The sequence below is a fragment of the Echinops telfairi genome, unplaced genomic scaffold, assembly GCF_000313985.2.
Source record: "Echinops telfairi isolate 266 unplaced genomic scaffold, ASM31398v2 ScPeMD7_655;HRSCAF=1070, whole genome shotgun sequence".
NCBI classification, from domain to species: Eukaryota; Metazoa; Chordata; class Mammalia; order Afrosoricida; family Tenrecidae; genus Echinops; species Echinops telfairi.
In genome coordinates this window covers 18,952,844-18,964,728 of record NW_022104553.1, presented here as the reverse complement: position 1 = coordinate 18,964,728, position 11,885 = coordinate 18,952,844, and the positions used below count along the sequence as shown (strand labels likewise).

General features: G+C 42.0%; 1 protein-coding gene across 1 annotated transcript in view; it reads left to right on the top strand.

Moving 5' to 3' along the window:
• The first annotated feature begins 8,672 nt into the window (after positions 1-8,672).
• The window catches only part of LOC115870344 (zinc finger protein 613-like), a 13,097-nt gene continuing 9,884 nt past the window's right edge, over positions 8,673-11,885 (top strand). Inside the window, exons 1-3 of the mRNA XM_045292572.1 lie at positions 8,673-8,715; positions 11,335-11,461; positions 11,717-11,812. Of these exons, the coding sequence (XP_045148507.1) occupies positions 8,692-8,715; positions 11,335-11,461; positions 11,717-11,812 (247 nt within the window). The 5' untranslated portion in view covers positions 8,673-8,691. The remainder of the gene's footprint in view (positions 8,716-11,334; positions 11,462-11,716; positions 11,813-11,885) is intronic.

Sequence of the window (11,885 nt, the reverse complement as noted above, 5' to 3'; positions counted from 1 at the left end):
AAGTATTCAGCTGCCTATACTTTTTTGCTGTTCTTTGTTTCCCACAATTCCCCCTTTGGTTCTATGTATAAAATTCAAAAAAGCCATTGAGGCTACATGATTTTCTTTTATATGCCTTAGCTTTCTATAGAAGCAGCATATGGTTGCAAGGACAAAAATTAATAAGCAATAGAATTAAACTAGGACATAAATTATGTGAAATACTTGCACCCAAGCACATGAGTCAAGCCTCTCTAAGCCATATACCATTTGTTTAATTACATCAGGTCTAGGGGATGACTTTTAGCCCATCTCTAAGTTTACTGAAAATTTCCCTTTTCAGCTGAATAACATGTACAGAAAAGTTTCCCTTAAAATCCTGCAATCGCTTTCTAATCAAAGCCCAAGTAAGTAAGCTTACATTGTCCAAATAGGGGACTACACAAAATTTGCACTGTTCCCATCTATATTAGCCATTAGTTAATGTTAAATGTCCATAATCTTGATCTTCTAGCAAATGAACAGTCTGTTGTAAGAGTCTACCCTGTCATATAGGATCATTATGAGCCGGCACTGTCTAAATGGCAGTGAGTTAACCCTTTATTAAAGAATTCTCTATTCTCTGATTTACATAAGTATAACTTTTATCATTTTCAAAGGGACTCATCTGTTTTTGCTTTTTAATATTTAGAGTTTGGGAACCAAAAGGAAGTCTAAAGGGGCTGTATGTTAGAAGGGGTAAGGTTTTCCATTAATATTCTTTTGGTCAGCTCTTGCTACCCTCAAAGAATGAGTAAGTGTATTATAATTTAAAAAATAATAAAAACAAACACACACACACACGTTTCCTGCCCTTTAACTCACCGATGACGTTTTAAAATTTCTTAAAAATTTCCTAAAAAGCCTTCATGGTCATCTTGTGTCCCTGGAGAAAATCTATCAAGATTAGTCCTTGAGAATCTCCAAAAGTAGTCCCTATAAGCTTTTGATTTGACCTCTACCTTGAATATAAGTGGTGTAGTAGCTCTCTTGGAAGCCAGTGTTTTCATTGGAAGTGTAGAGGAAACTAGCCTCTAACATCCGAAGGGTCAGTAGGTACAATTGTACAGTTATAATATATAATGTAAAGTCATAAGGGATAGGAAAGATAGGAGAGAGTGCAATAAAGGAGTCACACATTTTATGGTAGCATGCTCATCTCAGCTCCTTGATGGCCCATGTGGAACTGGGAGAAGAGAGAACCTTTACTATCTTGGGACATTTATAGGTAGCCTTAAGACATGAATATTCAGTAGTTAACATGCATCGCAAGGTGGGTGGTGACTGTATTAAGGTCCTTGAGCTCACATGTGAGGAAACCTCATACCTGCATTGGGAGAAGGTATGAAGAGGGCTGGGTGTCACTGTAGGAAGAAATAGCCACAGGATGTTTGCTTCTGTAAGGAGATAGAATCAACCATGTGCTCACTTTAAGGCAGCATAGCTGTTAGTGGAGAATCTGTGGGAATGATATTTAAAGTAGGATAGTGTATTTGGACTTTATCCCTAACTTATCAAAGTGGTGACTTTCCTACTGTGGAATACTACCTTTCCAGATTCCCTCTGTTATAAGGTAGGGAATTTAGTCCTCATCATACTTCCCTCAGTGTTAGTTTCCCACATGGAAGTGTATTACTTAGAGAACTTGTTTGTAGACATACCGTGATCTACAGATACATTTTAAAACATGTTTAATTATTAACAAGTCATGCACCCATGAGCTGGAATGCTGTTTTTACTGTTCTTTGTCAATTCAATACTTCAAATCAATACTGTAATTTAAAATGCAAATTCTTAGATGTAATTTGTTTTCACATATGTATGAAGCTGTTGAAATCCATGACTTGGGTGAAACAGTTCTCTGCCTTTTATCACTATAAAAAGATCTTTAGAAGCAGATTTGCCCTGTAGAAGACCTATTATGGAAAAAAAAAAGTGTGGGGTACAAAAGACTTTTCCCCAGCTTTGTCTCCCCAAAGATGTGCCAAACATTAGAGGCTGTTTGCCAGCACATGGTGGGAGGTCAGATGCTCAGAGATAATCTCCCTGAGGGCATTCAGCCATTAGACTACTGTCTGGTCCACTGTAGGTGGGGCTCACACCTTACTGCTGAGGATAGTAATTGTTTCCATGGAGAGCCAGGGAACAGGTAAAACCTGCTCAGTGACATCCAAAGTTAGGCTGCCATCCTGAATCTAGGATCTGCCCATCTTGTCACATGTGTATCCCCAATCCCTCCCCTTCCTATTGCATGTACACCCCTAGATTGTCCCCCTTTTATTACTGTATTACCTATAGTACAACCGCTTCCTGTGACGTATGTCTTTACCTGGAATTAAGAGTTTGCACGCCCCCCCCAAAAAAAAAATATAAGCCTTGGTTAGTAATAAATTGCTCTCTCCCTGGGTCCTCTCCCCTCTCCCCTCTCTCCCCTCTCCCCCTGTCCTTCCCTACTCCCTCTTCCCTGCCATTCCCACCTTTCACATTCCCATGTGGACCACCAAGTGGGGCTGAGGTGAGCGTGCTACCATGAAATGTGTCTGATTCCTTTCTTTCACTCTCCTATCTCTTTTGTTCTCTATGACTTTGCTGTAATCTTTACATATTATCACTGTACAATTGCGGCTGCCAAGCCTGTGATGATTTGTTAGGGGCTGGCTTCCCTGACCGCCCCCCCCAAAAAAAAAAAGACCTGTTATGATTTCTTGACTACCATTTCCAAGTCTTTTTCTTATAGTGTTGTATACTGGTCCATTGTGAAGATACTATTTTATTTATGTTGTTTTGCTATCCATGCTAAAGGCTGTAGCCTTGGACCTTTATTAGAAAATGCTTTAAATCTTTGTTTTAATAAGCCAGGTTGTATCATCTACAGATTGTACGTTGTTAATGAGTCTTCCTCCAATTTTAATGCAGTGTGCTTCCTATTGTTCAACTTCTCAGATTTTATGCTCAGCATACAGATTGAATAGGTGTAATGAAAGGGATACAACTTTGACCGTTCCTGATTTAAATCAACCCTTGTTCTGTTTGAACGATTGCCTCTTGGCCTTTGTATAGGTTCCACATGAGCCCATTGAAATGTTTTTGGAATTCCCATCTTCAGTGTTATACATCATTTGTTGTGATCCACATAACTGAATTCCTTTGCTTAGTAAATGAAACACATATTTTTCGTATTTTCCACTTTCAGCCAAGATCCATTTGGCATCCCTTGTCAATGTACTGCTGGAATCAGTTTGAATCATCTTCACCCAAATTTTACTAGCATGTAATATTAATGCTATTGTTTGATAGTGTTGTTGGAAAACCTTGTTTGGGATAGGCACAAATATAGACCTCTTCCCGACTGTTGCCTGGTAACTTCCAAGTTTCTTAACATAGACTGAGCATTCCAGCATTGCATCTGTTTATTGAAACATCTCAGTGGGTATTCTCCTAATTCCGGGAGCCCAGTTTGTCACAAATGCTTTCCATGTACTTTGTACTTCTTCGGTACCATTAATACTACTACTTATTAAGCAAAATACATATTTCCTTCAAACTCCCATGGTATTTTTTTTCTTTTTGCCTCAAGGCTTTATTATCAATTCTTGATCACACAATAACTCCCAAAATAGTTCGATGTATGCCAAGCGTCTACAAAATTGGACAGCATAAAACGAGATTTTCTACTTCATCACATTCCTAGAAAGTCTATACTGAGAGAAACGACTGTTTCTTCCATCCAAAAGTACATTGGAGAGTGTTGGTTTGCCTGATGTAAAATTTGCTAACAAACAATTAAAAGTCATTTTATATTGATTTGGAATTTGAATGAGTAAGCTGATGAAGAAATCAAAGAATATGTTGCCTCTGAAATGCACGGGCCATTGAAAAGCAGTTTAAAGAATGGACTTTTACTCCTATCATGTAGTGTGAAGAGCTCCTTCGCAGAAGCTTCTCACTGCACTATAGGAGCAGTCTGAAGGAAGAACATGCTTAGCATCTCTTTTACTGGAAAACAAAACAGATCCCAAAGGAACCCCCCCCCCAAAAAAAACCAACAACAACCTCCAAATGAACAAAACCAAACAACCGAATAAACAATTTAAGCCTCAAGTTGCAATATTGAAAGATTCTTTGGGCAAAATACTGAATGACACAAAAAACATCAAGAGGTGGGAAGGATACATGCAAATAATAACATCCCACCATTTCAGGACATAGCATATGAGCAAGAACCAATAGTAGTGAAGGAAGAAGTCCATGCTGCACTGAACGCACCAGCCAATGGTCCAAGGGTTTACAAAATACCAATTAAGATGTTTCCACAAGTTAATGAAGCCCTGGAAGCACTCATCTATGCCAAGAAATTTGGAAGACAGCTACCTGGCCCACCAATGGGAAGGGAGCCATATTTCTGCCCATTCCAAAGAAAAGTGACCTAACAGAATGTGTCAATTATCAAATAATATCACTAATACTCATGCAAGCAAACTTGTGCTGGATATAATCCAAAAAGTGGTCGCAGCAGTACATTGACAGGGAGCTACCAGTTGCTCAGACTGGACTCAGAAGAGGATGTGGAACAAGAGATATCATTGCTGATGTCAGATGAATCTTGGCTGAAAGCAGAAGATACCAGAAAGTTTTCTTGACTATGCAAAGGCATTCAACTGGGAGGACTATTGCAAACTATGGATAACAGTGATAAAAATGTGAATTCCAAAGCACTTAATTGTACTCATACAAAAGCTATACATGGGTCAAGAGAAGCTGTGTGAACAGAACAAGGGAATATGACATGGTTTAAAAGCAGGGAAACTGTGCATCAGAATTGTATCCTTTCGTTATACTTACTCAATCTGTATGTCAAGAAAACACTCTGAAAAGCCGGACTACATGAAAAAGGAGCCCTGCAGGAGTAGTGCCTTATGTTTTGGGCTGATAACAGAAAAGTCAGCAGTTTGAAACCACCAGGAGCTTTGGGGGAGAAAGATGAGGCTTTCCACTCTCATGAAGAGTCACAGTCATGTAAAGCCACAGGTGCAGTTGTACTCTGTCTGATAGGGTCAGAATGGACTCAGTGGCAGTGAATTTTGGTTGATCAATATTGAAGTAAAGCTTATTAACAGTCTGCCATAGGCAGATGGCATAACCTTGCTTGCCGAAACTGAAGCTAAATGTAAGCAGTTGCTGATGGAAATGTCTGCAGTCCTCAGTATGAATTGCAACTCGGTGTATCAAAAAACAAACTCATTTTTTAAAAAGCATCCTGAAAACTAGACTCATAGAGCCCATCATGCTAAAAGGAGAAATGATTGAAGTTGTCAAGATTGCTTTTGACTTGGACCCACAATCGATGCTCATGAAGGTACCAGTCAAGAAAACGAACACCACATTTCTTTGAGAAAATCTTCCTCCTAAGACCTCTTCCAAGTATTGAAGTTAAAGGTGTCACTGAGGCATAAGGTGCACCGGACTCAGGCCACAGTATCTTCAAGTGCCTCTCAGGCCTGTGAAAGTTGGTGCAAAAATGGAAAATGCCACGGCTTGGATGAGGCATACCGTAGTGCTCACAGTAACATCCTTGCTTTTCAGAGGTTTTGGACAGCATACATTCCCTGATGCAATGACTTGTTTGATTTCGTCTGTCAGTTTGTCGTACTGTGATGGTTGGTGTGTTGCTGGAAGCTTTAGCACTGGTATTTCAAAAAGGGTGTAGTTGGCCAAATAAAATTGGGAATCTGTGAGATTGAGACTAGTGAGACACAACACACACACACACACACACACACACCTGGCACTACTCTTTAGGTCTTGACATGAACTCACCCCCTGATTCAGTTTTCAGCTGTAGGATGCAAAAGGGTTGTTCTCCAGGTTGTCTCCTGAAAATATATGTCAAACCTAAGATGCTGCCTGCTACACATGGTAAATGACTGTACACTTCGAGGTCAACGCAAGCTGCTTAGAGGTTATTCTCCCTGAGGGTCATCAGCCATCTAGAGCAATCAGACTGTATAGTCTGTCCCACCCTAAGTAGGGCCCACTCCCTTCTGATAAGCTTAGTGGATTGTCTCCTTGAAGGAGAGCCCAGAAACAAGGTTGAGCCCGCTCAAGGATGACCAAGGTTAGGCTGCCATCTTGAATCTAGGGTCTTCCCATCTTGTTACATGTGTACTCTTAGTACCACCCTTCCTATTACATGGACACCCCTAGCGCATCCCCTTCCTGTGACGTGTATGCCTATTGTACAGCCCCTTCCTGTGACGTGTGTGGTTACCTGTAATCATGCCCCTAAGTATATATAGGCCTTGGTCAGAAATAAAGAGATATGCTCTCTCCTCCCTCCCTGTCTTCCTCCTATCTGCTCGGGTCTGGCTGCTGAGATCATGGCCGTCCTGAAGGTGAGCATGCTACCGTAAAATGTGTCTGATTCCTTTTTTTCACTCTTTCTCCTATCTTCCATAACTTTACTATAATGTCTATATAACTGTACAATTGCTCCTATGGACCCCCCATGGATGTTAGAGGCTGGTTTATTCTAACATTCAGCCAAGCAACTGACAGACCTATAAGGGAACTGAATTACTAGTGAGGAATGTACCTTAGAATAATCAACCATTTGAGATTTTTTTTAAAAGGCAGGTTTTATCCAACGGACAAATTCAGAAGGGTTAGGAAAGAAGGTGGGATGGAAACAGGGTTCATAGGGAGGAAATGGCATAAGTGAAAATACATTGTTGTTAGAGGAAGCCAGCCTCCAACACCCAAAGGGCCAATAAGCGCAATTGTACAGTTATATTATATAAAGGTAATAGTAAAATCATAGAGGATAAGAAAGGAGAGAGAGTAAAATAAAGGAGTCAGATACATTGTATCGTAGCATGCTCACTCGGCCCATCTTGATGGTCCATGTGGAACTGGGAGAAGAGAAAGAACCTTTCCTATCTTGGGACATTTATAGGTAGCCATAAGAAATGCATATTCAGTAGTTACATACATCGCAAGGTGGGTGGAATCTACAGTAGGGTCCTTGACCTCACAGGTGAGGAAACCTAATACCTGCAAGGGGGGAAGGGATGAGGGGGGGCTGGGTAACAGCGAGAAGAGAGAAAAAGATGGCTGCCTCTGTAGGGAGATAGAATCTACCATGTGCTCACTTTAAGGCAGCATCTCTGTTAGGGGAGAATCTGTGGGAATGATATTTAAAGCAGGATCATGTACTTGGACTTTACCTCTAACTTAACAAAGTGGAGGCTTTCCTACCATGGAATACCAGCTTTCCAGATTCCCTCTGTGATAAGGTAGGGGATATAGTCCTCATCCTAGTTCCCTCAGTGTTAGTTTCCCACACATTGTAGAGATTGCAATCTATGAGATGACACACAATGTAAGAATTGTTGAATGCAAAGCTGGTGTGCTCTGTAAACCTTCACCCAATTCACATGAAAAGTGAAAAACAAACAAAAAGCCACTACCACATCACTGAAATTGGAAGATAGGTTTATTCTGAGCATAAAATATATGCATAGAACCTAAAACCAAGCTTATTACAGCCCAGCCCATTTGGAATCACAGTGACGCGATAGGACTGAGTAGACATGCCCCTGAGAGTTTCTGAGATGTTTCGAACTACTGACCTGAACGTTAGCAGCTCCACACGCAGCCCACTATACTACCCAGGGTCCTTTCTGTACACGTACAGAGAGCCCGTTATGACTCTAGATAAACCAATTGACGCAAAGAAATAGATATAATAAAACTCGTATAGAAGAGGGGGGGAAATACAGCAGACCAAACCCTGGGTCATCTAAAATTGGGTTGATTAATTCTGGCCTTTCCTCCTTTACTGAGAGCAACTAATACGACGTTACCTCTGGCCTGGCTGCTAATCATTTGGGCCTCTACCCACCTGCAACCGAGGGGGCTTTTTCAGATTTCAGCTAGGAGGCCGTAGGTAACACAAATTTACACGGCAATACAGATTCCAGCAGCCTTTTGCTGTTTGAGTCAGGATTTTTATGTTTGTTTTTTATATTTGGAGCTATGGATGGGAAAAACCTTTCAATCAAAGTGGGATATCTGCTGTTAATTCTCCTATTCAACATCTGCCACGTTTTCCCCATGCCAAACAGAAGCTCAATCCACTGAGAGAAAAAAATCTCTCCTTTTTCTACAAAAAAGTCAATGAGACAGGGATCCAGACCATGTTGGTGGCTTTCTTTCAGGCCATCGCCAACCTTGCACTGCTAGCGACCCAAGGTGACAGAAGCTCCCCGTGGGCTTGTCTACGCGGCAATCAAATTGCCAGACGTTTCCCTCAAGGAGGCGGCAAGTAGGTTCCCATCGCCTGACCAATGGGGCAACGGCAGGCAGTTCTGTACGGCAGGTTTTCCAACATGGCCGCCTCCATAGGGACACCTGTAGGAGCACGCGGACGTCACGTACAGCCGCGCCAGAAACGCCCTCGCGGCGCCTTCCGCCTTTCTGGACCCTCGCCGGCACCCGTAGGCCGACTGGAATGCGGCGGGAAGAGTCGGGGTCCTTAAATCCCTTTTAGGAAGTGAGTGATTTTGCCGAACGCCTTGTGGTTTTGAGTGAAGCTCTCGGTGTGCGTTCTGTCCTTGGCGCCGCGCGCGGAAGACGTTGGCCGCGGAGCAGTGAGGATCCGCGGGGGACCGGGGAATGGAGGTGCTCGAGCGCCAGCAGGTAGGAGTCGGCGCTGAGGAATCACAACCCCGCCCCTCTCGCGCTGCGCAGTCCCAGGTGAGCCGCTGGACGGGACACCTGACCGCAGAGCTGCGTCCACCCCAGGACCAAACAAGAAGAATTTGCAACAAAGTTCTTGCAGCAAAACCCACACGCATGTGAAAATTCTTGTTTGGTCTCTAGGGCGGCAGTAAAAAAAAAATTTTTTTTAAACAGGTAATTCCTTCCATCTCCTTTTCTATGCAGATGTTTCTCTTGCCTGAAAAAGCACCTTCGTTTTTTATGGGAGCTCCGGGCTTTAATGATGCAGTGCCATAAAAGTTGTCTTTTTAAAAACGTGCAGCGTAACAGTGTACGTGCGACTAGCCATTGCCCACGGAGAGAAGTACATTAGGATCACTCCAATGGGGCCGTTTTTGGGTAATCAAATCCAAACCTCATACCATCCTGTTACCGTGCACTTCGGTTTCTTCTTGATTACAGCATTTTGATAGCAATTATTTTATTGTGTTTTCAGGGAAGGTCTGCACAGTCATTAAAGCTCCCAGTCCACAATTTCTACACAAGTTGTTCATTCGTTGGGATTGCATGGCATGTCCCCTTACAGCAGCAGCCTAGGAGGAAAGCAGAAGTGACTAAATCCCCCTTCACAGTTCCATACGCCGTATTCACCGTCTTAGCATGTTACATATTACTTATTTACAGTCTTAGCGTGTTACATGCTCCTTATTTACAGTCTCAGCATATTAAGTCTTATTTACAGTCTAAGCGTGTTAAGTTCCATGCTCCTTATTTACAGTCTTAGCATGTTAAGTCTTATTTACAGTCTAAGCGTGTTAAGTTACATGCTATTTAATTACAGTCTTAGCGTGTTAAGTCTTATTTACAGTCTAAGCGTGTTAAGTTACATGCTATTTAATTACAGTCTTAGCATGTTAAGTCTTATTTACAGTCTAAGCGTGTTAAGTTCCATACTCCTTGTTTACAGTCTTAGCATGTTAAGTTCCATGCTCCTTATTTACAGTCAGCATATTAAGTGTTACTTACGGTCTAAGCATATTAAGTTACATGCTACTACAGTCTTAGCATGTTAAGTTCCATACTCCTTATTTACAGCATGTTAAGTCTTATTTACAGTCTAAGTGTGTTAAGTTCCATACTACTTATTTACAGTCTAAGCATGTTACACACTACTTATTTACAGTCTAAGCATGTTACATACTACTTATTTACAGCCTTAGCATGTTCCATAGTACTTATTTACAGTCTTAGCATGTTGGTGAGCCACCAGCGCCTTATTTGCATAGTCTCGCCCGTTGATTTGGGAATTCACATAGACTAGCTAAAAGAATCAAACTTCTAGCGTCCCCATAGGGCGAAGTAGAATTGTCATTTTGAGTTTCTGAGATTATAAATCTTCATGGAGCCAGAAAGCCTCATCTTTCCCTGCAGAGTCGCCAGTGGGTTGGAAGTGCTGACCCAACGCTAACTCTACCCCGATACCACCAGGGCTCTTTCAAATCCCAAACCACTGCTATCGAGTCCGTTCTGACTCCCAACGACGCTACAGGATGGGGCCTCTTGGCCTTTCCCAGACTAACTCTAAGGGAATAAAAAGCCTCATTTTGGTCTTATTAAAAAAAAACTCTTGTTGACATAGAATTCACATATCATACATGTCAATCAGTATCTTAGTCTTTACTCAGTTTTAATATTTTCTTGCATCCCTTTCCACATGTTATACATGTTTATTTAACCTGTGGGACCCTGATGCCACTGTCAGGTAAGGTTGGGCTGTTAACCTCAAGGTTGGTGGTTTAAACCCCTGATCCCTCAGAGAATGATGAGGCTGTCGGCTCCCGTAGAGCTTTATCGGGTTGTGCTGAGGTGGTGTTGATTCAACTTGTAATTTCTTTCATTCTGACCTCTGGCATCTTTTCTCTATAGATTCTTACATTGGCCTTGAGGATTTGAGTGTAGCATTGGATTTTATGGTATCACTAGCTTCTGTTTGTCTCATAGCAAGCACATGGTCAAACACACACAAGCACATTCTCATGCATATATATGCACAAGTATATAGTGTACACACATGTATACAAACATACATAGAAACTTGAGTATGGGTGTGAATGTGAGATACAGGATTTCACTGTAAACTTTTACAGAGACATGTATTTGAATGAATGGATGGATGCTTGAATATACAAATACAGGATTTTTTTCTGGTCTTTTACAAATTTATTATTTTGTTTTTATATATTTTAAGATCATTTTTATTGGGGGCTCTTATAGATCTTACCTCCATCCATCCATGCATCCATGCATCCATCCATCCATTGTGTCCTGTACATTTGTTCCTATGTTGCCATCATCATTTTCAAAACATTTTCTTTCTACTTGAACCCTTGATATCAGCTCCTCATTTCCTCCCCGCCCCCACCCTCCCATATTTATTTTTTAATAAATTATTTTATTGGGGGAAGAAATATTTTAAAAAACAAACACCGGGTATAGTAAAGCAGCAGCCTATATAGAGAAAATGAGCAGAACTGACCTTTCCGATGTTACCCAAATGATCAAGAACGAATTTCACTAAACAGGACCCTGTTGTGACAGGTACCACTGGCGTTCCACGATGTGGCTGTGGAGTTCACCCGGGAGGAGTGGCAGCTCTTGGGCCCTGCTCAGAAGGATCTGTACTGGGACGTGATACAGGAGACCGTTAGCCACCTGGTGTCCTTAGGTGAGAGCAGCTCCCCTGTTGTTGGCCTTCCCCTTCTCAGCTGCTGACACCTTTGCAGTGCCTGTGCCTCCCTAAGTGGTGGGTTCTCAGCCTAATAATCTCTGGCCCTAGAGAAGGGGTGCATTCCCCCTACTCCTGACAGAAACCCATGGACTGGATCTATGTGGAAATGGTTTCGTCCCATAGATTACATTCTGTCGTCAAAAGCCAAGGTTAATTTGGTGACTCTGAGGTTCTGTGGTTTCCCACGAACAGGGTATCCAGTTGCCAAACCAGATGCACTGTCCAGGTGGGAAAGAGGAGAACCACCTTGGAGTCCATCGAATGAAGTCAGTCGTGCCGAGTTGTCAGGTGAGCGAGCAAATCCGGCAAAGGGGAGGGCTGTGAGCTGGAGTTCTAGTACAAGCAGACTCTCGGCTCTGAG